This window comes from Stegodyphus dumicola, chromosome X1 (assembly GCF_044657685.1).
Source record: "Stegodyphus dumicola isolate Sdum_Otavi_A_Nest chromosome X1, ASM4465768v1".
Taxonomy (NCBI): Eukaryota; Metazoa; Arthropoda; class Arachnida; order Araneae; family Eresidae; genus Stegodyphus; species Stegodyphus dumicola.
The window spans coordinates 103,388,181-103,415,454 of NC_140780.1; the positions used below are offsets into that span (position 1 = coordinate 103,388,181).

General features: G+C 34.7%; 1 protein-coding gene across 3 annotated transcripts in view; it reads right to left on the bottom strand.

Annotated features, from left to right (window-relative positions):
* LOC118184663 (pantothenate kinase 3-like) overlaps window positions 1–27,274 on the bottom strand; it is a 218,114-nt gene that overhangs the window by 37,185 nt on the left and 153,655 nt on the right. For all 3 annotated transcript variants that reach the window (XM_085807605.1, XM_085807604.1, XM_085807603.1), the window contains exons 5-6: window positions 16,481–16,725; window positions 15,618–15,794 (exon numbers count right to left, since the gene is read on the bottom strand). In XM_085807605.1, coding sequence (XP_085663731.1) covers window positions 15,618–15,794; window positions 16,481–16,725 — 422 coding nt within the window. The remainder of the gene's footprint in view (window positions 1–15,617; window positions 15,795–16,480; window positions 16,726–27,274) is intronic.

Genomic DNA, 27,274 nt, shown 5'->3' on the forward strand with positions numbered 1-27,274 from the left:
CAATAATCAATCAAATTAATAGAATTGAAAATATATGTACAGATATATACTACTTAAAAGATGAACTAATTTTATTCACACAAGTTCTTATAGAGAATCAAATTCCTTCCCATTTTATTAATTATTTACTCAATAAAGCAGGCATTAACTTTCAAATTTAATTTTTAAACTAATAAGTTATCATGGGTTTATCTTAAACCGTCCAAGCAAGATGGGACTGGATATTTTATTAGCTATGAAATTTACATATTCTGTCTTTCATTGTAAAGTACTTTATCGTAAAAAGCTCTAACTACTTTCTTTTTATTAAGCCATTTAGTTTCTAAAGACCCAAATATCTCTGATTCTGGATATGAAGACTTTTCACTGCTACGCTTACTATTTTCTGTTTCCTTGAGTTTCAGGCACAGAATATTACAATTTTTTAATTTTGATTTATTTGTTTAAATCCAAAGTAATTTATTTACATGACATTCAAACGGGAGATATAAGCGCTGGCCTAGCACCTTCACACTTACCATTTAGATTTTTTTGGTCTAAAGCCAAACATTGATCTTTATTCGAATTCATTTTTCCACATTCCTGTATACGTTATACGATATTTTTTCCCTCCTCCCACCATGCCTTCATTGTGTAACGGTAGCACACTCGGCGTGTATTCGAGAGGTCCAGGTTCGAGTCCCGGCAAGGGCACAGCTCATTTTACTCGTTTCCCGCATTAAAAAAAAAATAATAAAAAAAAATGACTCTAGGGCGTATACAGTTTTTAACACAGTCTCTCAACTCTCTTACGTTAAACCTAAGTATTACCAGTACGCTCCCTTATGCCGCGGCACCATCATGAAGATTTCTGTCTTCGAACAGCGGCTAACTAAGTGTGTAACACTATAATGAAGCGGACCCTTAAAATTTCTAACATCCTTCTAAAGACCAATTTATTTCTCTCCAACCCATAACGACTCTTTTATCTAATTGGCCTACCCCTTTTCGAGAGTAGGCACCCATTACTTAGGCGACCCTTGAGTTAAAATGCAATATATAGGCTGACTCTGTCACCCACGGTGCAATATACCTGCAATTTCTTTCCATACCTCCCACAGGGATAAAGCAATTAAATACACGTCTCGCTTTTAACTGCTTCTTCCACTCGGTCAGGGGCGGAAGACAAGAAATCGCAAACCCTTCACCATGGAGAAAGTTATTTCTTCCTTCCCGTCTACTGGCTATTCGAAGACTGAACAATAGACGTTGATGGAAACCCCGGACATAAATACAAATTTTGGCAAATGTAAAGAATTATAGGGCAAACGTGCGTATGATCATGATTATTCCTTAAAGTTATTATAACAAATAATTATTATAATGATTAAATGTCGGTTTCTAGTTGCATGCCTTCGCGGTGCAATTGTAAAGCACACCCGGTAGCAATCAAAAGGTCCGGTGTTCGAATGCTGGGGAGGGTACAGCATATTTTTTCACGACGCGAGCTCCGGGAAAAAGCTAATGACTATAGAAATTGAAGCCTTCTTTTAATTCAGTACTATAACAATATTTCTGATTGAGCAAACAAATATTTTCACATTCATAGTCACAGTTTAAATGCGCAGCAGCCTGGCACCAGTACTTCTCAATTTTTTGAAATAAATCATAATTCCAGCCGGAACGCACTGTACCCTTACATACAATGGCTCCGGAAGTTCTTTTATGTAATTTAACCATAATTTCACCAAATCATAATGCTTGCAGACATTTCGTAACGATGTAACCAAATAGGGGAACTGTCATTTGTACAGACCGTTATGTTTGTTCTCATCTTACAGACCAACCCTAAGATTTGGGGGGGAAGGGAATTTTCTCCGGCACATTCTGGTTCACAGTTTCGTTTATATCGGCAGAAATTCGTGGTAAGAAAATGCTGGACTCTTCTCTCTTTGTTTTCATACCTACAAGTTCCCATTAAAATTTCCTTCAATATCTCATACTGTTTGTAGAATTCAATCTGTTCTCAACAAAGACGATTTAACCGTTTTACCTTTTTTCATTGGTATGCTGTCAAAAGAATGGTCTTTGTTTCTAAAGTCATTTGAAATACCACACGATTGCACTGTACCTTAGAAACTTGCATTATTATGTGTCATATGGCCTCCTCGTGGCCCGGCGAGCAGGGTCAATCCTCTTAACTAACTAACTGTATATTAAGGACTTAAATTCAGGGTCAGCCCGGCTCAGCTATTTATGAGTTTTTGAGTGAAACTGCAATTTAAGCCTATTGTATAACCGTCGTCAGGTGGGTTCTAGATATATTTAGCATGATCGCGACGTGATGTCATTTTCATAAAGTATACGTATTAATAGGACGAACCCTTTATTATAACACGAACGAAAATATAGTTTACATAAAGTTAGTAACATAATATTCCGCTGCCATACAGCGCTTAACATCCATTATCGTAACATTCTCTTCCATATTCTATAATCTCGACTCTGTGCCACGTGAGAGAAACGAAAACGCGTGCCGTTCGGCTCAAGTGCGCGTGCGTTTATTACATGAAATCATCCCACCTCTAAAAGATTTGATAGTGTCTTTCAGTGACCTGTCAAATCCATATATAAACATTTCTTGAAACAACAAAAAACAAATATTCATGAAATTTTCGAGCTTAATTAATCAAGTCTTACTATTTTGAATAAAAGTTATTTCAACATAAATTCAATAATCTTAATCATTAAAAGATGAAGCATTCAATTAACTTTTAAACCTAAATCATTATCATTTATGATAATGTTAGTTGTTATATAAACAAAACAATACAAATTAATCATTAGCATTATACTTTAACAAAACCATGGCTAAATATTAACCATATTAAATAACATTAGAAAAATTCAAGTATAGAATTTTAGTTCTTTAAAAAAATGTTCAATCGAAATAGTCAAAATATTCATAAACTTTCAAAAACTATCTACTTTCAGTCGTGCTTCCAGTCACTGGAAAATATTACCATGTCATTGAGTCACGTTATTAATGTAGACTCAGCATAGATTTTATGCATTGCAAGAAGTCTGTTCATAGACCTCTGAAAAGCTGCGGCAGCGTTTCTTAATCCAAAGAGTACAACTACAATAGCATATTGTCCTGGCATATGTGGTGCGGGATACGTACCAAGCTCTTCATCCGAATAGTGTTCTGCTTTCAGCGGAACAATTCTTGGAATGTTTTCAACTCCGAAATCAGTGTCTGTATCATATATCACCCCGACATTATTCACAACAGTTTTAAACTCTCGTATCTTGTTTGCGTGAACGTGCTTCGAAGTATTATTCGGCATCAGAGCTATTTAACTATAATTAATATTTTTTTTTTTTTTATGATCATAGCAGGTCTAGTCCATCCGGCATAAACTTTGTTTTCACTATCAGGGATTAAGACTATATCTCTGTCAACTTTCTGTCACTTTCTTTAAATTCTTTATGACGAGTCTTCCAATTATGGTAAAATGCATAAGTTTTCTGCTTTCCAACGGCTTTTTCCATCTTCATTTTCAAATCATTCAGATAATCAGTTACTGAAGTTAGTTGTGCATGAGAAATAGGGGTTTCACCAGTCAATGACGTTTTCAAGACAGATAATGGGTATTTAGGACGTCTTCCTTAAAGCATACCTTACGCATCACAGAAATCACGCAACTGAATTTTCAAAGTTCAGGTACCAGAACATTTCTTGGAATGCGAATTAAATTTACTTGTTGAATTCCTTTACACATAGTCCTACACTTTTTCGAAATCTCTATCGGAACTGGATTATACCAGATAAGTTTAAATTTCCAAAGTTCTTGAAGAAGAATTTTCGTTAATATGATAATTCAATTTTAAGCATCGAATAATTTTGCTATTGAGGATAATATAATTTTTGTTTTGTTGGACTTTTTTGGCAGTTAAATATCGCAAAATTTCAGAAAATTTCATCTTTATTAGGATCCCATTGCAAACCAATAACTTTTACAGCCTTATTTTCCACATTCGTGTGAAGTTTATCCTTAGTTGAACCCTTTATGGTTGCGTTTTCTAACACTAACCTTTCGTTAGTAGACCACTTGTGGAGATCAAACCCTCCTTTTCTAAGCATTCGGCTCATTTTTATAGCTCAGAACCATCTTGAACATTATTAGCACCTGTCAGCACATCATCCACATAAAAATCCCTTATTACCATGGTGGCGATTTTGGGGAAATTTTCATCATTTGCTAATCTCTTCAATGCTCTTGTCGCCAAGTATGGCGAAGTAGTAGTTCCATACGTCACAGTGTTCAACCGAAAAACTTGCACATGCTGCTTCGAATTACCTCTCCAATATATTCTTTGAAATTATCTATGCTTAGGCTTAATTTTTACTTGTCTATATTTTCTCAATCTCCATAGTTATTGCAATACGATGACGCATGAACGTCAAAAGTATATTAATCAGATTATACTTATACCCAATCAAATCTTGGGTTTTTGGACGAACCATTAACGTCTCATAACGTGAAACATCTGATGATGACTTTGCATTTGCATGAAACACTACTCTCAGTTTTGTCGTTATGCTTGAGTCATTTTTAAAACAAAATAATGAAGTACACAGAAACTTTTATTTTTAATTTACAATCTACTGATGAAATTGACTCTATATGACCCAACAATAAGTATTCTTGCATAAACTTTCTGTACTGATTACAAATTTCTGGCAATGATGAACGACTTTTCTCCAAATAAAGAAAGCTACGAAAAGACATTTCCTTTGAGTTACCCAAAAGTTTCCTATTAGGTCTGTAAGGCAGCTCAAATGAGTATTTTCCAAATTCATCACGGGTACGGGAATTCTGAAAATGACCCTCCGTAAACTTTCTTCTGTTACAAGAGGATATGACTCTGGGATACTCTCTAATTTCCAAAATGACTTAACTAATTCTTCAGTACTTTCACTTACGTGGTTTACTGACAATGGATTGCTCGGTTTAGGGGTCTCAAACGCTGTTGCTCCTACAATAATCCAACCTAATTTTGAACTCACGGAAAAGGTAGATTTTCACCACGATTAGTAATGTTTCCATTTATTAAAGTTAAAAACATATTTACCCCTAATAAAATGTCAATTGTGCTTGATTTACAAAATGAAGGATCAGCTGAAACTAAATCACTAAAATTATTAACAATATCTTTAGGTGAACACACAAAAGACAGACTGTCACTGATATTTTCTATAACAAAAGCAGTAGTTGAAATCGGAGTCACTATTAAAGTGGGGAGAAAACAATAAATCAACTTTTCCGTTACTGACAGTGCCAAAAGTACCTAGATATGGAACTATCTTTCACGTTCAAACCCAACCTTTCTACGCACTCTCTAGTAATAAGTCATCGTTGACTTCCAGTATCCAACCAACGTCTGCAGTTTACTAACCTTTAATCACTGCCAAACAGAGTAAAATCTCACTATGCTTAATGTTCGAAGCGTTTGCACCGACCATAGTGGATTTTGGCGATTCTTTCGACTCTTCAATTGGAACTGACGGCTCATGATTTTTGGAAATAAATGGGTTCGCCTGGATCGAAAAGATTTGTATTCTGGTCTGTTTAACTTCTCTATACGTATTACGCTGTACTGAGGTTTTCCACAATGTTTACATTTATGTACACTTTACAATTTTTAACTGTATGAGTGTCTGAAAGACAATCAAAACACAAATTATTACCTTTTACTTACTGAATTGTCTTTTGCACGTCTAGTTGAAAGAATTTTGCGCACTTTAGTAAATTGTGATCATCTTGACAGTAGATACATTTAGCATTTGTTATAAACACATTTACTTTGTTATTAGTCTTGTAACCCTTTCCTGAAGACACTTTATTGTTTTGTAACGTCCTTGCATAATGTTTCAAAAATTCAATCAGTTCACTTAATTTTGGAATTTCCTCTTTTTTAACGGTCTTTCCCACCATAATTTAGTTGATGAATCTAATTTCTGAAAAAAAAAACATAAACCAATAATGTATCCCCAAAGTTCTATATTTTCTCTTGTAGCCCCTCCAAACCACGAACAAGCGGCCGAGCGATGAAGTCGCTGAACACTGGTAGTTCGGTCCGAGGTTCGAATCCCGCGAACGGGCTGGCTGCATGGGCGTTTTCGTGGTTTTCCCCATGTGTAACGTGTATACGAGCCAGTTTCCCTTAGAAAGTCCTCCACGAAAGGCATCCCTCTCCTTAGGCAGATAGCCCTAGTGTGCTTTGCCATAATTAAATACACCACACCACCACCACCAAACCACGAACAACTTCATTCACTTTATCCATTAAGACTAGAATTGCTGAAACTGATTCATTTTGAATTGAAGGTAATGAAAATAATCTTTTATTCTGTGCAAATATTAACTCACGCTTATTCGAGTAATGATCCTTCAATAATTCCCACGCTATGATATAACTATTATCCGTTATCGCTACTGCCTGCACACCTTCATTAAAAGGTGATACACGATATGCATCACCTTTTAATGAAGATTTTAAATAATGCAATTTTTTAGCATTTGATACTTTGGGATTGCTATGTACACATGCATTTAAAAAGGTCATTAAGTTATTCATTCTTGCACATTTCCACTAAATGTTCGCAAGTTTAATTTTGGGAGTTTAACACATTTTCTGAAGACGATCCTTCAGCCTTTATATCTGAGTTCAAACCCAACTTCATTGATTAATCCTCTAGCTTCTTGATTCACACTAAAATATTTGTAAGAAATCTTTGCGGTTATGCCGTTAGAAGAATTCTTAATTTCTTCCTTATTTAACTCTTTCGTATCTTCATGCAACAATATATTATGATACTTACAGTTACATTTTGAGCATTTCCATTGAGAAGGGTAATTTATTGGTTCTGCAGTCCCTTACAAAACAAAGAAAGCACAGCTTAGGAACCTTTTAAACTTTTTTTTGTTTCTTCCAGTGACATAACGCATTTTTCCGAAACGTGAACTTCGCTTCCATAAATAAACATGTTTGGTTTATTTAATTATAACAAAGCACACTACAGCTATCTGCTTAAGGGGTGGGATCTTACTTCCTAAGACAAATAAAGAAGAAAAGTTCGAGTAGTGTAATTTTGCTTACATTATTAAACAGGCTGAATTACGTACGGAGGAAATGTTTCGTTTTTATTAGGTGAATGCTTTTCAGGCAAATTCGCATAACTCGTAGATAAATTTAAAGAAGTTCTTTCGCGACTTTCGATTTCCCGTTTTAGAAATTTTATGAGGTCGACATTAAAATTTTCTTCATCTGCTTTCTGACGAGCAAAATCCAGAGTTATATCCCTAGGAATATATTTCATTAATAATGGATAAAACAAACTTCCGTATGATTCAGTTTTGATTCCTAATGAATTTAGTGACCTTACTTGTATGTTACAAGGTATCATATAATTTTTTCAAAGTATGAGTATCATTCGGACTTCGAATAGGTTGTAAATTTAATAGTTTATGCATGTATACAAATTGAAATAGATCTCTCTGAGCAAATCTTTCTTTAAGAATTTTAAGCACTTCGTCATAATATTCTGGAGATAATGAAAATCCTTCGTTGCACCACCTCCTAGAAACTAAGCAAATACATATATTATTTTTTTATTTATTACGTGCTCTGCCCCTTAGGCACTACAGGGAAATGGAGGGATGCCCCTTGGAGGTTTTTTTTTTAAGGAAACTGTCTAGTATCCGTGTTAGACACGGGGGGAAAACGACGAAAACGCTCATGCAGCCAGCCCGTTCGTCAGGACCGAACGACTAGTGTTCAGCGGCTTTTACCGCTCAGCCGCTGGCGGGCCTAAGCAAATTATTGAACTCATCACCTTTAGATAACTTTGCATTTTGGTTTACTGCCGTATCAAAAGTATTACAAAATGTTTGCCACACTACAGTATTTTCATAAAATTTATCAATCACAATATTTGGCAACTTACTCTGTAATCAGAACTTTTATTAACACCCCAGAAATAATCGATACGTAACTATTATCACGAGAAGAACCATTAGAAACTAACGAATTGCTGACATTTCCTTTTTCTTTCAATAATTTTGTGCCTTTGAAATTCCATTTTATAATCTTTTCCAGGGCACTTGCGATTTCAGTTTCAATGTATTTTACATCAGTTAAATTTTTAATCTAACCTTTCAAAGAAACTGCTTTTACTTTTAAAAATTCCTCATTATTCTTCTATATCTTCAACTTTACAAGAAGCAATTAAAGATTCAGTGGAACCTGTTACCTTAGTTATTGGCTGAACGGATAGTAGTTTCGTTTCGTTCTTCCTTAAATTTTGTGAGGTCTGCTTCAGCAATTTCTGTTATGCGTAAACTTCAATTTCCAACAAAATAAATTGAACAAAATATTTCTTACCTCATTTGACGAATCAATTAAACTTCACCGGCATTTTCATAATTCTGTTCATAACGGATTATAAATACAGCCATCATTCTGACACTACTGGTCGTACATCCGTCGCGAGGTTGAGTTTTTAGATATATTTAACATGAACGTGACGTGATGTGGGCATTTTCAGAAAACACACGTACTAACAGGACGAACACTTTAGTATAAAACGAACAAAAGCATAGTTTACATAAAGTTAGTTAAGTGCGTAACATTTTCTTCTGTATTCTATTATCCCCACTTTGTGTCACGTGAGAAAGGCGAAAACGTGCGCCGTACGGCTAAAAAGTGCGCAGGCTTGAATTTCATCAAATCATCACAAAGACAGAACCCCCATTTAAGATGAGGTTCGGTATTTAATTATATTATTTAACTATTCATTAAACTTTATTATTTCTTTACATAAACTTTATTATTTCTTTCATTATTTCTTTACATTTTAATGAGTTTTGATTTATTTTAGGAATATATATTATTTTTATTTTTTATTAGTTAATTAATTTATTTTTTCCTCTTTTCTGACGACTTTCCACAGGTCATTCTACACTGGTGTGCAAAACTTAAGCAACAGGTGTTCTTTTTGCCATAACACCACGAGAAATCTTCTAAGAGACATGAAATTCAGAAATGTGAGACAGCGATATTTAAACGATGACGAAACCATGGGTGCACAAAAATGGGTTGATCTTTGGATTATGGTAACTTGGCGATTTTTTGGCGAAAATTTGGGGACCAACTCTGCTACAGCAACCCTCTATTTATTTATTTATTATTTTTTTTTTCGCCGCCATTTAGTCTTCACGAAGTAAAGACATGTTTCTTTTCTTTTTATTTACTGAACACTTTTTCCAACAATCTACTAGCCGAATTACACTCATGCTAGAAATTTTATGTAACAAAACTGCTTAATCATGACAAATATTAACTGCAAAATTGGGAAAAAGTGCACAATCGCAAACTCCTTGCGCGTTTTTCAGAATAGCACATAAACATAAACCATTTACACGTCGACTTATTTTTACTTAAAAAAACATCCCAGAATTGCACAAAAATGGCATTGCACACACTCTTAACTTTATCCATCTACACTGCTATTTTCTCATAAATTACAAAAATTTGCACAAAAATGCAAAAAAAATCTGTGAATCTTTAAACTCGGTAAAAAGCACATATATGAAATTACCTGATCGCGAAAAAGTATATACCCTTTCCAAGGATGAACATTTCCACGTATAAAATAAATAAAATATCCAAAAACTTTTACCTCTAAATTATCTATTATATTATAAGCGTCACCAACGAATTCATACCGCAAACATTAAAAATGGTTACAAATACTTAGTGTTAAATATTTAAATTACTTCCATGCACGTTTACTTCAACTGAAACGTATACCAAATTCCGACAAACATAAAATTCACAAAATAACTATCATTTAATTAAAATATCACTAAACCATGTACACGTCGACTTATTTTTACTTAAAAAAACATCCCAGAATTGAACAAAAATGGCATTGTGCACACTCTTCACTATATCCATGTACACTGCTTTTTTCTCATAAATTAGAAAAATTTCGCGAAAATGCATGAAAATACTCAACGTATTCCAAAATACTACAAACATATAACTCACAAAATCACGATCATTAAATTAAAATATAATTAAATTAAAAAACACTACTTAAAATATAAATAAGCACATACATTAAATTAATAAAAATTAGATTACAATCCTAATTACTTTAAACTAAATCATTGCTAATAACAATTTTCTGATAATACCATATTAATTTATTTACTCCTTACATTTAGAACAATGCATAAAAATAATATCCTCAAATGATTAAAAATACTAACTTACCTAATCTTCAGAATCTTCATTACGTGGCACGCACACTTCCACTATTTCACACAACACACAATGAAGCTTAATACAAAATAATGTAGTACTACAGTTTTCCAAATTCCTCCCCTTTTCCTATTAAAGAACTGTAATTCGTCCATTAATGTCACATGACATATCTCATGATCTCTCATTGCCCTCACACAAAATAATGCGTAATCGGAACTGAGTACTTCTCACATTATTACCAAAGTCCTAGGTAGTAACCTTTATCGCCTCCAAAATGTCGCCAAAATACCAGTTACCATATTCCAAAGATCAGCCCAAAAATGAATACAATGCGAAGAGTATAGAATCAAACAAAAAATTCTTTATTAAACTCATATCGTTACACATGACTGTCTGTACAAGAGGAAGAACAACAAGCAGATATTCCTTAGCTTGGGATATGCCCTCCCATTACCGCAATGGTTGTTTCGCACCGTCTCTCCATACTCAGCACCAGACTGCCCAACAGATCTTGAGGTAAGAGTGTCCATTCCTCAATCACCATCTGTTTCAGTTGTTCGGTGTTCCCGGAGAATGTAATCTTGCCGCAAGCCATCTCCCCAGAGCATCCCACACATGTTCTATTGGATTTAAATCAGGGGAGTACGCTGGCCAATCCTTTCGAGTGATAACTTCACTTTTCGGTAGCTTCTGAATAGCAGGAGTCCGGTGTAGCCGTGCATTGTCATCCATAAAACCGGTCTGCTCCAATGGCACCACAGAACAGACGCGTATGGGGAAGGATCACCTCCTGACAATAGCGATCTCCGGTTACAGAAACTCTGTCGTAAATAGGGAGCTCTGTGCGCCCGTTCAGCATAATGCCTCCCCAGACGAAATCTTCAGGACCACCGTAACCGTGATGTTACTGGAATGAAACTATCCTGGCATCCTGGAATGAAACCATTATTGGGATGAAACCGACCTCTCTCCAAATCAGCTGGCGTTGAGAATCGCTTGTGGCACTCATCCATAAAGAGGACACGACTCCATTGATGAGATGCGCAGTTTTCGTGCTCCTTGCACCATTCTAAACGGTGTCGTCGATGGCCAACTTTCAAAGGGATGCAGCATAAAGGATGGCGGGCGAATAGGCTACCTTTGTGAAGGCGTCTGGACACAATAAACCGCGACACTTGTCGCGCCGTTGCTGTATACAGTTGCTGAGCTATGGCGCTTGCTGACTGGTTTCGGGCTCTTTTTACCTGCAGGACGATATATCTGTCATCCACTGCACTTGTTTTCCTGGGACGGCCACCACCAACCTTTCTAACAGCTGTACTTATGATTTGGAAGGTTTTCCAAGCGCTCGAAACGACACTTTTGTTCATCCCGAACTCTTCAGCTACACTGATCAGACTTCGCCCCTCCTCCAGCTTTTCCATCATTCTTCCAGGTGTGAAATCATCCAAGTGATTTCTTTTAGCCATATTTCACAAAAGAACTCGCTTGTACTTGCAGTGAATGTCTTTAATTGCGTCTACGTCCTTCCTTTTATTGTAGACTTGAGTTGAGCCCGGCGACCGCACGTGTTTTGCGTACGCTCACGTCGCGTGTGACGTTTTGTTCCTGACATTTGCATACGTATGAACTTTCTACTGAATTGCGTGTTCATTGTACTCATCGCAAGAACCTCTTTTCTGCAATTTCATGGCTATCTGATTAAAATTTATATTGTTCCTTAAGTTTTGCACACCAGTGTAATTTTAGGAATTAAGACTTGATCTCACTAAGATACTCTCTCTTTCGCTGAAGCAAGAATTCAATTTTAATTGTTTTTTTCTGCATATTAAATTTAATACAAGCAATCTTTTCAGGAGTTGTTAAAGAATTTAATAATGTAGTAATAATTATTCTCTGCACATGATCCATATTTACACACAGTTTACACGCTTTATAATTTTGTACATTTCGAGGAAAGCTGCAAGGCCAACATCCCCTATGCACGTCCATTGTCAGATTTATTCAAGGTTTAAATTCAAGAATAAAAGTTATACATATTTTTTCCAAACATAAATTTTTACAATATTTTTTTAATATTTAGATTATACTATCCTGGAAATTTAACAAACATTTTAACAGTAATATATATTAAGAAAACCGTTACATATATGTATCTATATATAGATATATAATATGTGTGTGCTGTAAGAACTGACTCCTCTATTTGTTATTTTTATATTATATTATATATTTTTTAGGTCAAATTTTCATTTTTTTTTTTAATTTTTGTATATGTTAGATTGCTTCTGTTTTACATATTTTTGGACTTGGTCCACTAAAGTTATAAAAAAAACATTAGATTTTTAAGCTTTTCTGCTTGTTAATGAATTTTGCTTTTATTTTTTAACCTGGCCTGTATGTTTTGAAAATTTGCACTTCACTTTGTTTTTCCATTTTGAATTAAGAAATTTGCATGTGGTTTTATTTTTGGCCCCCCCCCCAAAAATGCTTAAAAATCTAATAATTATATTCAATTTAAGTAGACACACACACACACACACAAAAAAAAAAAAAAAAAAAAAAAAAAAAAAAACCCATCTAATATATGAAACAAAAAAATAACAAATGAAAATTTGACCTAAAAATATAAAATAAAAAGAGTCAGTTCTTAAAATCTGTAACATTAGAGCAACAAAAGTTTTGAAATACAACAATGTTAATTATTTGATCTAAAAAATCATTAATTAATTAATAATAATAGTGTTAACTAATTAATTAATAAAAAGATTGTTAATTAATTAATGATATTTTTAGATCAAATTTTCATTTGTTATTCTTTTTAGTTCCAATTTCCATATGCTTTTATTTTTCTATATGTTAAATTATTTCTGTTTTACATGTTTTGCTTTTTGGACTCTGTCCACATAAACTGAAAGCAAACATTAATAGATTTTTTTAAGCATTTTGCTTGTTTATGATTTTGATGCTAAAATTTAAAAAAATTACTCTGACCTGTATGGTATCAAAATTTTCATATGTTATTATTTGTTCATGTATCGGATTGCTTGTATTCATGTTTTGTTGACTCGGTCTACTCAAAATAAATATTTTAAAGTTTGCTTTAAGCTTGTTTATGGTTCTGAAACTATACAATTTTTGCATTACTTACTATGGCCAATAGAAGCTGAACTGATAAAGACACATATTACTTTGATTGATTTTTTAAGATTATTTTAAGCACTATAATTTGTGTCTGTGTTGGTTCAGAAAGAGGCTAATTTATTTACTTCTTTCATTGCAAGAAACCCCTGATGACCGATGTAGTGAAAGATGTAAATGTCTTTCTTCATTTTTGGCTTTGGCATTTATTGTCCCTTTCATGCTCTTTGCCAGTGTGTTTGTGGTTTTTGTTTTTTGCATATGGTTTATTTCACACTGAATATAGGACAGACTTTAAATGTATCTTTTATTTTAATTTATTTTGCATTATTACCACCACCTGTTGATGATTTCAGCATGCAAATGGATTAGGTTTTGAATTGCTTTTTACTTTATTTTATTCATATATTTGCACCCTCTTTTGAGTTTAATCTTTCCTGCTATGAAGACGTCGGTTTCCAAGTCTGAAGTCTGGTTTTTAAAATAATATTTCTTTCTCTTGTGTTGATTTTTGGTCTTAGCAAGACCCTTACCTTAAGTTCATCTGTTTTATTATTTTTATTATTTTAAATTTAATTTTAGTACTTTTACAAAGTTTAAACTCTATAAGCTAGTAGTTCCTCCCATAAAAACTTGTATATTTTGACTAATAGCAAATCGCTTATTTATTTTATTTTGCACATCGGCATTACCAATCCATTGTCTATAGTTTTTATTATACCTTAATGTGTTTCTTCAAGCGGACTCGTCGGGAAATTGGAACAGAGAATTGAAACTAAAGATTTTGGTAAAGTTTTTTTCAATTAATTTATAAAAAGTGTTTCGTATCCAGTGTCAATTGTCTGTTTCGGCGAAACGCGATATGGAGTTAGCTTGATTCGAAAGTCATTAAAAATAATTTTCCCTGAAGAGCCATAATGAAATTCGAATTAGGCTAATCTACCATTTACCACTTCTTAGTTTTTATATTTTTGCTTTAATCATTTGTCGCACTTTAATTCTTATGTTTAAAATATGCCTTACTTTGATTAGCATATTGCTTACAATTAGTATTTAATTTTATTTGTAAATATCCAATTGTTTCTATTATTTTATCTTTATTACCCATTTCATTGCAACCTTATTTTACCTATGTTAATATTTTCACGGAACCACAGTATCTAAGAAACTTTTTAGCGTACGAACTAGGAAATTTCTTTTAATTTTTTCTAAATTTTCAGCTCAATGTGCAAAGTTTTTGACTACATAGGTCCTTTCTCGTTTGTTCTTTTTATTTTAATTAGTTATATATATAAATAAAGAGAGAGAGGAGGAAGATCAATGGGGGAAATACTGATAAATTTACTTTCTCATATGTGGCATAAATCTCAGTGTGGACTTTTTCATTAGGGCATTAGTGTGGTCTTCTTTCAATGTAAGCATTTAATTGTATGGACTTTTAACCGTGTGTGCAGTTTCTTCAATGGGATTTTAACTGGTCACTACTGCTCACTAAAAGTCGGTGGAAAACGGCTGCAGATTTGATTTCACATGAAATATTCAATCATTGCTCAAGTCTAGTGGATGCAAGGTACATCATCGGCTTTTAGTACTTCTTATTTTTTACATGATAAGTTTTTGGATATGCAGCAGATAGGAGAAAAACATTACCTGGAAAGCTATATTAATATATAAGAATGTTCACTGAGATTCTCATCGAATTCCATGAGAAACCAGCAATTTGTGGAAAACATGCACATCAAAATCTGCCTTATGCACAATGCTTTGCTTTGAAAAATATCACAGGTTGGATGATTTCCAATATTTTGATATACTTTAATCCAAACAGGACTTGCACATATATGAGGCATGATAATTTCACAACTAATTGATTATTATTGTTTATATAATTAAGTAAATAAAAATAAACAAGTTTTTCATGAACTTGTCTTTTTTTCCCTTTATTTAATTTTAAGGGCAAATAGTAATCAACAGGTGCGCTAGAAAAGCAATGAATGTGTTAAATACCAAAATTCATTTCCTAGGGAATTTTTCAGATTTTCAAGGAATACACACCAATACCCATGCAATGCACTTTGATTTTATTCACAAACTGCTACTTAATTATAAAACAGCATTCATTTAAAAAATAATAAAACTATATCAAAAATACACATTACCTACTGGCAACTATGTCACCTTCAAGATTAAATTTTGGATAGCTACCTCCATAAATATCACGTACTAACTTATCTACTTTAGTACTATCACCTTTTTCTGCTAAAGAAATAGCTTCTTCAAAAGATTCACAACCAGTAAGTAAACAGCACAGTCCAAGAAATGTTCCTCCACCTAGACTGAATACAATTTTATTACAAAGTATGCATAAGAAATATTGATACAACATTTTTCATGATATCTTTAATATATTACATAAAACACTTCCACATTAAATATTGCACAGAATTCCCTTTGAAGAACTTACATAACACAAAATAAAAATTTCTATATACAAATTAATATGTTGGTCTGAATACAGCATGACTCTGCAGTTGTTTTGTAAAACAACTTAACTAAGGGGAAAAAAAATATTGTTTCATACAAGGTCAGCTTTCAAAATTTGATATGTTGAGGATTCTTATGACAATGCTAAATGGTTTAAATACTACTGCTTAGCTTAAAAAAAAAAAATAAGATTTCTTTCAGCATAAAATTTAAAGATTAAGTGAAAAATAACGCAACATAGTTTTAAAATGTTAAACTACACTTATATCAGAAAGGTATTTTAAGGGAGGCAAAGAAGAGTATTGTAATGGGCAAATAAGGTGTACTTAATGCAGAAATATTTAAAAAACTGTCACGTTGAATAGGCAAATGTTTGTTCACTTTCAACTATCACTTTCAGAAAAATATACAGTTTGTACTTACATAAGTACTTTATTTAACATTATCTTAAGCATATGACACAAAATTTTATACAAATTGTGGAAAAAAGAAAAAAAAAATACTTTGTTTAAAATGTATCAGAATGTTCTATTCATACCTTGTACCAGTAACTCTCTTGAAATTATCCGGTGAATGAACAGCAAGCATGCTAACTCCTGAACCAATGTTTACCACTAAAAAGGGATATAAATTATTCAAATCAAAATGTTCTTTTCTGCATTTTGTGTCATCAGTTGGGTCAACCCAGTAGTAACATTCATGTTCATTATATGCTTTGATATAATGAATCCCTCTAATTAATGAGTCCAGTTCGTCAAATTTGTGAAGCTCCATATTCATTTCCTATAAGTAACAACAACAACAAAAAAAAAAAAAAAAAATTAATATGTCATCATAATAATAATGACAAAATATGAGGTCAACCACTTGCAGATTTGTTAAATTATTGTACAGCTTGAATAGGTTAAAAATTCAAAACTGCACTAACTAATTGTGTCATTAGCGTAAAATTAATGCATTATTATTGGGAATATTCAATTTACTTTAATTTCAAAACAAATAAAGGCTTAATTTTTAGTTTACTTAAACTATCCTCCACACATCGTATTAACATATTTTACGATTTAAACAATGAAACAGATTCTACAAAATTTTACACAGTACTTAATTTTTTTTACAGTAAATCGAAAAATTGAACGAAATCAATACTTTTAGTTCTGAAAAATATATTAATTCTGAAAAAATACAAACAATTTTATTATAAAAATTTACCTAAACTATCAGCTCTGTTTACACAATTTAATTAAAAAATTCTTAAACTAGACGTATATCACATTTTGTAATATATCCATATAAAGTATTTCCAGGAGAACATTTAAAGCTTTCAGACAAACATAGTGTGTTTATCTAGATCTCTTACAAAGCAACTGGACAAGTACACAGAACTTATGTAGAAGATTTAGCTTCATATATCATATGGGAAACTTTATGGCAAACATTAGGAAAGTAAGATAACTGAATATTATTCATTGAGCTTATATAGCACTTTAATAATATTTCATGGCTAAATAAAAACTGAAATAATAAAAACACACAACTGAACACAGTGCATTTTAGCAATGATTGTGATATTTTTCTGTTTCGGTAAAACACTACACATATTAGTAATGATAACACAAAATTATATTTAACAGAAAAAACACTAATAAAAGATTGTTTTCCGTTTTAGGCAAATGTCTTTTGAAGTCCCTATTATAAGAATGTTCTGTGAAAGCGCTGAGAAACTCAGATGGCTGACAGCAAGCATAAAAAAATAAAAATTGCCATGGTATGGAATATATTATCGCAAATTACATTCAGCCAGTGAAATCGCCAAAATACTTAAGGTGAACGAGCTTCACGAAATTTAGGCTTCTGCGCTATTACCCCATTCAGTGTAGAACTGCGTGCATACTTAGACCATATCTTTTTCACAGCTAACACGCTGAGATGCAGCTGAGAAAAGGCACGCTTAATTTCGTGTGACAATAACCATTAGAAGAAACCAATTAATTCTCTGTGAGAGTTACTGTTCCGAAATATTAGGCGTGCTGGCGTGCAACTCAAGTGCACTGCTGAATGAAGGAGTTACTGTTATGTGATTATCCGAAACTTCGGCTATGGGTTAAGAAGATCGGCTATGGGTTAAGAGCTATGGGGGAAAACGAAGTAATGCAGGCTTCGGTGAGGTGAGGAGGAATACAGACTGTTTCAGATAACCAGAAAATTTTCGGAAAATAGCCGAAAAATATAGGGGAGGAAGAGAAGAGGCAATGCAATTAATAAGAATGCGCAGAACAATGAATAACAAAGTATATTATCAAGGCATAATTAATAAGGTATGAAGAATTCGATGGAGCAAATAATTAAATTACGCAGATATTGCTAAGTTAATTAGCGGATCATTGATTTCGTTGGAGATCTCGAAAAATGTACACATTTTATCTAGTGGGTCTTTACAGATCCCGAGGATATCTAAATTATGACTGTAATTTTGCCTGTGCCTAGCAAGTTATTAATTTTTTGGAAGTGACTGAAGTATTCCATTAAGTCCATTTTGTTCTTGTAATTATTATTTTCTGCTGAATTTATGATGGGAGCTAAGTTATTGCTATTATCAGGGTCTATCATTATTTCAATTGGGGCTGGGAGTTCGCGATTTACGTGCCTGTGAGTAGCTGATAAACGGTATGATGAAATTTTTATTAACTGGCTTACTTTTAGAGAATTTAAGACATGCACGATCGATGCAGAGTGGTGTGATAGGCAATTACTGCATTTAGGTAACTGGGGTGCTCTGCCTTTCCTTTGTAGGAGCAATCTATTGTTTTATGGGGTAAAGAATATTTTACACAAAGTGATTGCAAAAAGCAGTTGTCAGAAGACAGATTCTACTTCTGACAATTATGGCACTCAGGAACAGAATTTTCAGCAATGTATTTTTCGACAGATACTGAGAATCCAAGACACTGAGATACTGAGACCCAGACATGATGTCTTAAACGTCGTATATTTTTCTACGTTTGATATTGGCATCAGCAGAGGCATTGGAGCTTTTGTCTCTCGGTTTTTGAGAGATTTTTTTGAAAGCTTGGGATGCATTATTTTTGCTGGTGATGATAGGAAGTCGTCCGATTGCTTCTTTGATGGGTCTTTTGTGTTTTACGTTTATTACGTAACGTTCAAGGTTATTTTCACGGGAAAAAGTCACTAATTGTACTGTCACTACTCTGGCCGTTTTCTGGGTGAAAAGAATTTTGAGGTACTCTCCGTTAATTTTTCCAAGAAATTTTGCTTCTGTAGATTGTGCAACTTTGCTTTGACACAAGGAACTCTTTTTCCCTTGTGTCAATAAAGCGTGACTCACTACAATTGGTGGGATCCATGGGAAATTACTCATGGTAGACTGCTGCTGGTCTTGCAAAGTCGATGTTACCTCAGGAGTTATGTAACTATTAAGAATTTCGAATTTGTTTTCTGTGGGAATATTAGTCTCATTATCATTAGAGCGTTTTCGGGTTTTTGTAGCAGGTAGAAACCGTTTTTATCAGAATGAATGGTAGTTTTTTTAGCACTATCATTTTTAGCTTTGTACTTTTGGGTTTGAAACTTTTAGATTTAACGGGTTTAGAAAGCATCAAGCCTGCATTACTAATCGAATTTAAACTTCGGCTACAACGCTTCTTCTCTGAGTAGCAACGCTTCTTTGTTCATATTAGCAAGCATTTGCATTTGTTTGTCAATGGTCGAGTTATCTGTAATAATGGAGGGTCTCCTTTTAGTGAAAGAAAAGGATCGTATTTTTACAGCTATAATATCTGAGCCCGTATTTTTGATGCGTTTTTGTAAGATCAAATGAATACACGGTTCGATGTGGTTACCCATATTTTCTGAGTTAGTTGGGTCGTCATCCATTTGGGCTGTATAAAGGGCTCGTAAAATTTCTGCAAATGGAAATTACGCATTTTTAAGGACCATCAAATGAAAAGATTTAATGACATATGATACAAGCGCAATGGAATAAACTAAAGCAGTTATTTACACATGAACTTCACCTTTGTAATTTGTAAGAAATCTTTGTAATTTGTATAAATCTGGAAGTAGTATGCATTATTATTACACATAATCTAATATTTAACTCAATTATAAAGCAAATTCAACAATAAAATCAGCTTTAAATTTTTTAAAGTTATTAGCATTAAATTATAAAATTTCTTGAAGCACTTTTATTTCACAATTATAACATGTCCACGTACTTGAAAAAAAGATTCGTGACCTTGTAGAGACATTAGGTATTTTTTGGAAGCAGGAAAGATGTTAAATAGCAACGCCTTCGCCGGGAATCGAACCGATCGACGACAATGGGAAACGGGATTCTGGTATATCGGCTCAGCGTGCAGAACCACGAAGGCACGCTAGGAAGGCGGGAGAAATACCTTATAGTCTTTTATTTAAATTTTATAACAATTAGCTTTATAAAGATTCTTTCTTTTATGTCTCATTTCGCCATGCACTCGCTCAGTCTAAAGGTTTATACAGATTGTATGTCTCGCATAAGTAAGACTGAAAATAAAAATAATAATAAGCAAGATTCACAACAGAAGCTTGGGTGGTGCCTCCGCGGCTTACTACTCAGAACATACGTGAAAGCCTGACTTTGATACGGTTGGTAAATGTGTAGAGTCATTAGGCTTTTGAAGCAGGAGAGGGGGAAAATCAGCAATGCTCTCGCCGGGACTCGAAGCCTGCATTTCTCGAATATGCGTCGAGTATGCTTCCAATTACACCACGAAGGCTTGCAGAAAGGAGGGAGAAAATACCTTATAGCATTAGGTAAAGAACTCCTTCCCACTCAACGGCAGAAGGCAGAATGAAATATTCATGCACTGTCTAAAGAAAGAACATGGAATGCGGCAATCGAATGATCGCTAATTTCGCTCGTGAGTTGCGCACCATGCTTGACATAAGCAACGTCAAGTACGGTGCATACGCTAAGATATGAGTACAAGTTGCAGTACTGCCCCTGCGGTGGAAATCACACGAAACAGTTACTTGTCTGTTTCACTTAGAAAGCTATGGCTGAATTCACGAATGAGGAATGCTATTTCATTTACGACCAACACATGGCAATGGTTGCTTAGCAAGCGAATATAACAAGAACAATATCCGAGAAGGCGTTATCCACACAATACCATTTCCGCCAAGATCGATCGACGACAATGGGAAACGGGATTCTTCAAAGTAATATGGTGTGGTGTAGGGTAACATCGTAGTATTTGAACACCTGAATAACGTATACTGCAATAGTTTGCTGATTCCTGTTGATAGGTATATGATTAGTTGGAGCTGAACTCGATGTGCGGCAGGCGGTTGTTCTGCATGCTGAAAACATGCTATCTTTTGACGTACATAACATACAATATCTAGCTGAAGACGACTATCCCCATCAGGTAGAGTTTGTGTGTTGGATATTTGATGCCATCCAAAATAATCCTTGATTTTCAGCCAATGTTTTATTCTTTCATGAGGCAGGCTTCACGTGGAAAGCATTATATGCATACTGCACATACGTGGTCAACAGAAAGTTCTAACATTAATGTCCAGCAAGAAACACAACGCATGTCTCGTGTCAACACAAGGCAACTCGCTAGTTACCTGTCAAGCCCGTACTTCTGCCCAAACGCCTCAACGGAGGAATGTAACTTGTTTTCCTGCAGCATGACCTCTAAGGTGTGTTTTCGAAATGTGGTTAATGCATGATGGTACCCCAATGCATATTTTCACCGTGGCGCGTAACTATCTCCATATTGTACATCCCAGGATGTGCATTGGATGTGGCGTACCCATTGCTTAGCCTATATACTGGCTGGATCTGTATCCTTTGGATTTCTTTTGTGAATCACTCGTTAATGAAAAGTCTGTGCAGACATCGGAAGATCTCCATAGCGTGGATTATCGTCACTGCGGCAAACAAGAACAGCACATCTGGCAGCTTCCCGCGCCAGAGATTATCATTTCTACATCGATATAGACTGTTTAATGAAGTCCGCGACCACTACGTAAAACAACTCTTGTAGTAATTTCTCATTGTTCTCTTGCCGACATTTTACTCTGCACTAGAGGCTGGATTGTAAACATGCTTTAAAAAATACTTTTTATACTTATTATTGTATCTTTTTTCGTCTCGTTCAATGTCAGATCCTGTATAAATATTTTCGCGATTTTCTACAGCAAAACATGGTTTGCCATTATAATTCCATGACAATTTTTATTCATATCGATGCATTTTATTCTCTCCTTTTATTCTTCTCTTCTAAGCTTGCTGCCGCTTTAACAGAATATCCTGAATGTCTTAATATTAACTGAGGATGAATTTGGAAACCAACGGTTTCACTCCTGGTAGCTGGACACCGAACAGAAGCACTGTAAGAGCAACTCAACAGTGCTGCATCATCAAATAAGAAAATATATGATGACAGTTTTTTTTTTTTTTCATCTTTATTCTTCTGACGTTTTCATGTTTATGAATTTGACATGCTTTATAAATCGACATCGTTTCCAGGCTTAAAATGATCTTTAGGTGTTTATTTTACATAGTTTCTCACCAAGCTGGAATGCCTTTTAATTTTTTGGAATCTATATAAAGCAAAGCTGGTAAAAGCAAACATTTCTGATTGTTGACATGCCTTTTCAAAAGCTGATTCTTTTACATATTTTGGGATAACAGCAACAATAAACAGTTTTCTTTTCATTTGTTTATTTATTTTATCAGGTTCAATGTTCCTTCTAACCTTCTTCGGGAACATACAAGGACCTGACTCGGAACAGAGAGCTTACTAAAGCTATGTTCACTAATTGTGGTAAGTAGACAGGATACAGACGAAGGGTATACAAAACCCTTTATTTTTCTCTATATACAATAACTTCCGTACTTCGGAATACACTGACCCTCCACTCGGGGTCTAACGTAAAAAAAGTATAAAAATAAAACTAAACTCTAATTTAACTTTAGAATAATACACGTGGAAGATTGGCCTTATAATAACAGGAAGCGTATGTAGCACAGAGACTGTGAACACTACAATACGTTTAATTTATTAAGAGGATTAAAACCTCTGGCCTGGAAGGCAAATAGCAACTGCGTAACTTCTAAGGTAAGCGGCCTGCTTCGAACTCACTGCTTCCTCTCTTTTTTGCTTGGCAAAAAGCCACAACTTAAATACTTGGCATTCGCCAGACAAACTTTGCATAAAAACCTTCACGCTTATAATTCTGGCCGGAAGTAGAAAATAAGAAGTGATAGTAAAGATTTAAAATAAAATAAACGTTAGTAAAACTTAAGATCCTTACATACTTCCCGCCAGAGTTAATTAGTTTGAAACTGAGGTCTAAAACGACCTTGTTGAAAACTTTTAGCTCTAGAATCTAACGCGAGGCCAATCTTTTACAACATAACTTCCCTAGAAACTAGAAATTTAAAAGAAAGAAATTTGTTACAATAGCAGCTCCCAGGATATACAACAATCTTCTTTTTCATCTGTACTGCATCTAAACAGGAGCTTTATTCAATTCTGGTTCCTTCCAGAGATCTGGAAGGAAAACTAGTTTAATGAAATGTTACACAATGACATGGCAAGTAACATATAGAATTATACTGCTCTTAACATTCTTATTTCATTCATGACTATTTTAATTATCTCTCCCCGTGCTCTCTGACATGTGTTGTAAAAGAACACCAAATACGAATGTGTTTCTGTCTACGTGTGCCACACTTCCTCCTACAATCAAAACACTAACGTGTTAAAATTCAACATAACGAGACCTCTTAACACACCCTACTTTCAACTCTAAACCCTGAGGTACTATTCTAAAAGTGGTTAACTCTAAAGTGTAGCGTCAGAGAGCCTAACTACATCATTCAACCTTTACCACATATTCGCCATGATTTAATCTCTACAGTCACACGAATAACAAATTTTTAACATTACTTTCACTTTTACCATATCACGGTATTTCTTAACATTTAAAATAACAGAACATATCAACATGCCGTTAATTTTACACATTTGAAAACATACATTAGTAGTACATTGTTAACTTCTATTCTTTTCAAAGCAAGTGCCAATTCTTTCTACATTGAAATAATACATTTCAAAAAGTCTTTCAGACTAAAACTTCTCTCTTGCTAGAATGTTTTAAATAAAATTTATACAATAACTTTTTTTACAATATTTAAGTTTTTACACAACGCTATTGTACATCAACTTTAGTTTTACGCGCGAGTAATTGAAAAACATAATAAGAAAATCGGTCACAACTCATTTCTCGCCCTTTTGGCGATAAAGGTAGACCTCGCATGAGGTAAAACTTCTTGAAATCTGCCACTTGCAGTAAGAATGAAAGATTAACTTAAGTTTGCAAAGTAATATAAAATTTTACTTATCTTTGTAATATTCGGACATCCTTTTCTGGGCCCAGTCATTAAAGGTACTGCAGATAGTAGCTTGGTTTATCCTCCTTCTTGTACGGGCTCGCCCTTCAGTGCTTTCCTCTGGAAGCTTCCTTTTTTCACCAGTACGGCCACCCTTGAATACTTTCCTTTTCTCCTCTGCTTGTGGTCTTTGCCGTTTGATGGCAGCTGGTCTTGGCGGAACCGGGAAACTTCTGTCGTGATCCTGCTTGGACCTCGTTGTTGGCCGTTCAAATTTTTCTTGTACTTTTTCCTCCGCCGCTGATGGCCCTTCCGCAGTTCGGCGACTTTTGCTGCGGAGAGTTCTGTCGGATGAGTAGATCTTCCGTTTTAAAGCCGGGTTATAGTTGCCGTCATTTCTCCTGGTCCTCTACACATACGTCGTCCTTCTCCCTTCTTCATTCTGGGGGTGTTCGTGAACTCTGTTTTCTGGACGGTGGAACGGCTTCTTTTTCTTGTTACCTTCCATTTTTCCGCGGGGCAATTTTCTTTTCACTTGCTTCTGTCTCTCATTGGCTTGCCCTTGTACTTGTCGTTTTTTCACCTCTGGAACTTGTACCTGCGGTGTCTGCCGTGCCGGATCCTGCAAAAGATCTGAAAAGATTTGCATTTTATTACGATCGAAGTAGGGCTCGATTTGATCAATGTTTGCGGAACAGGTTTCACCATTTCTGGCTTTTAACACTACAACAGCGTGAGTTATTTTTTCTATAACATATGGTCCTTCAAATCGTGGAAAACATTTGGCAGTTTTATCTTCTGGTGCTGAAGAAAGTGAATGCTTAATTTTTAAAACTTCATCCCCTACTTTATAAGTTACTCCCCGTCGTTTCAAATCATAATATAATTTCTGTTTTCTTTGTGCTACTTCCGTATTCTTTTTTGCTTCTTTTATTAGTTTTTCTATATCACCCATTTTAAATTCTGGGGCTCTTTGTTGCACATAAAATAGTTTATCTAACGGTGTTATAATCTTTCTGCCTAGAAATAACTCAGCAGGAGTTTTGCCCGTTGTATCATGTTTTGCGGTCCTAAGGGCGAAAGCAAATTCATTGACATAGTTATCCCAGCTTTTATGAAAATTTTTAACATAACTACGGATAATTTTCACTATATTTCTGTTGACCCGTTCCGCTATATTTGATTGCGGCCGATACAGGACCATTTTTAAATGACGTATGCCCAGTTTTTGGCACATGTCTTCAAATATATTACTTACAAATTGAGGACCATTATCCGATATAACTTTTAGGGGCGCCCCGTATTTTAAAATATATTTATTTAAAATAGAATCGGTAACCAATTTCGCGGAGGCTCGTTTTAAGGGAACAATTTCGGTCCATTTACTAAAATGATCAACCATAACAAGGAGATAGCGACTTTTATTTAACTGACTTTTTGGGAAAGGGCCCAATAAATCGATGCCAATTATTTCATTTGGAAATTCGGATTTAATACTATTTAGAAACCCGGCCGGGCGGAAATTAATATAATTAACTGCTTGACATGTTGGGCAGGACTGGACATACGCCCTTGTTAACTTTTGCAGTTCAGGAAAGTAGACTGCCTCGCGTACGCGTTGGATAGTTTTTCGAATACCAGCATGAGAAGCTAAAGGGCTGTCATGGAGCTCCTGCAGGATATTTAATCTAAGACTAGCTGGGATAACAGGTCGAAATTCGTTGTTGGAATTCGTAGTTTTTGTGTAGAATAATAGACCATCTATTAGTTCGTAATGGGCCGCCCTATTTCTTATCGCCACAATATCTTGGTGGCTAAAATTTTCAGGATCCTTCAAATACTCATAAATACTTCCAAACTCAGGATCCTTACCCAGTTCTGTTATTACAGTTTCTCGGGAATTTATTGTACACGCTGTAAGCATTGCAACTTTTACGGTATTACCCTGTTCGTCTAATTTAATTCGTGATAGGGCATCTGCTACGATATTTTCCTTTCCAGGGGTATGCTTGATTACCAGATTATATTCTTGCAGCTTGAGTGCCCATCTTATTAACCTTGGGGATAAATTTTTCACTGAGTACAATCTAGTTACCGCCGCATGATCAGAGTATACTGTTATCGGCGCCTTTCCAAAATAGACTCGGAACTTTTGCACTGTTAACAGAACTGCAAGTGCCTCTCTCTCGGTCGCGGAATAGTTTCTTTGTGTTTGATTTAAAGTTCGGCTAAAAAATGCCACGGGCTGCTGATTTTGCGAAAGTACCGCTCCTACCGCATAATCCGAAGCATCCGCTGAAATTTCTAAATTTTCATCCTTTTCAGGAAATTTTAACACAGGGGCTTGCGTTAATGCTTGTTTTAATTTTTCGAAAGCACTATTGGCTTCGGCCGTCCACGAGAATCTTGCCTTTTTCCTTTTTAATTTTAACAATGGCTCAGCGATAGCCGCAAAATCTTTTATAAAGGACCTATAATATGAACAAAGTCCTAGAAAAGAAGAGAGCTTCTTTGCCGTGTTTGGAGTCGGATACTTTTGTACAGCGATTATTTTTGATTCATCTGTCTCGATCCCTTTTTGAGATATTTTGTAACCTAAATATTTTAAATCATGCTGCAAATTTGCACTTTTCGACATTAACTTTTAGACCGGCCTCATTTAATAAAGAAAACACCTGTCTTAAATCCTGTACATGTTGGTCTAGATTATCACTAGTAATAATGATATCGTCTAAATAGATAAATGTGGACTTTCCAAGAACAGGTCTTAACACAATGTCCATGCATCGCTGAAATGTTGCTGGGGCCCCTGAAAGGCCAAACGGCATACGCAAAAATGCATAAGTGCCAGACTTGGTTATAAAAGCAGTCTTAGGCACGTCCTCAGGCCTCACCCCTATTTGAAAATAACCAGTCGTTAAG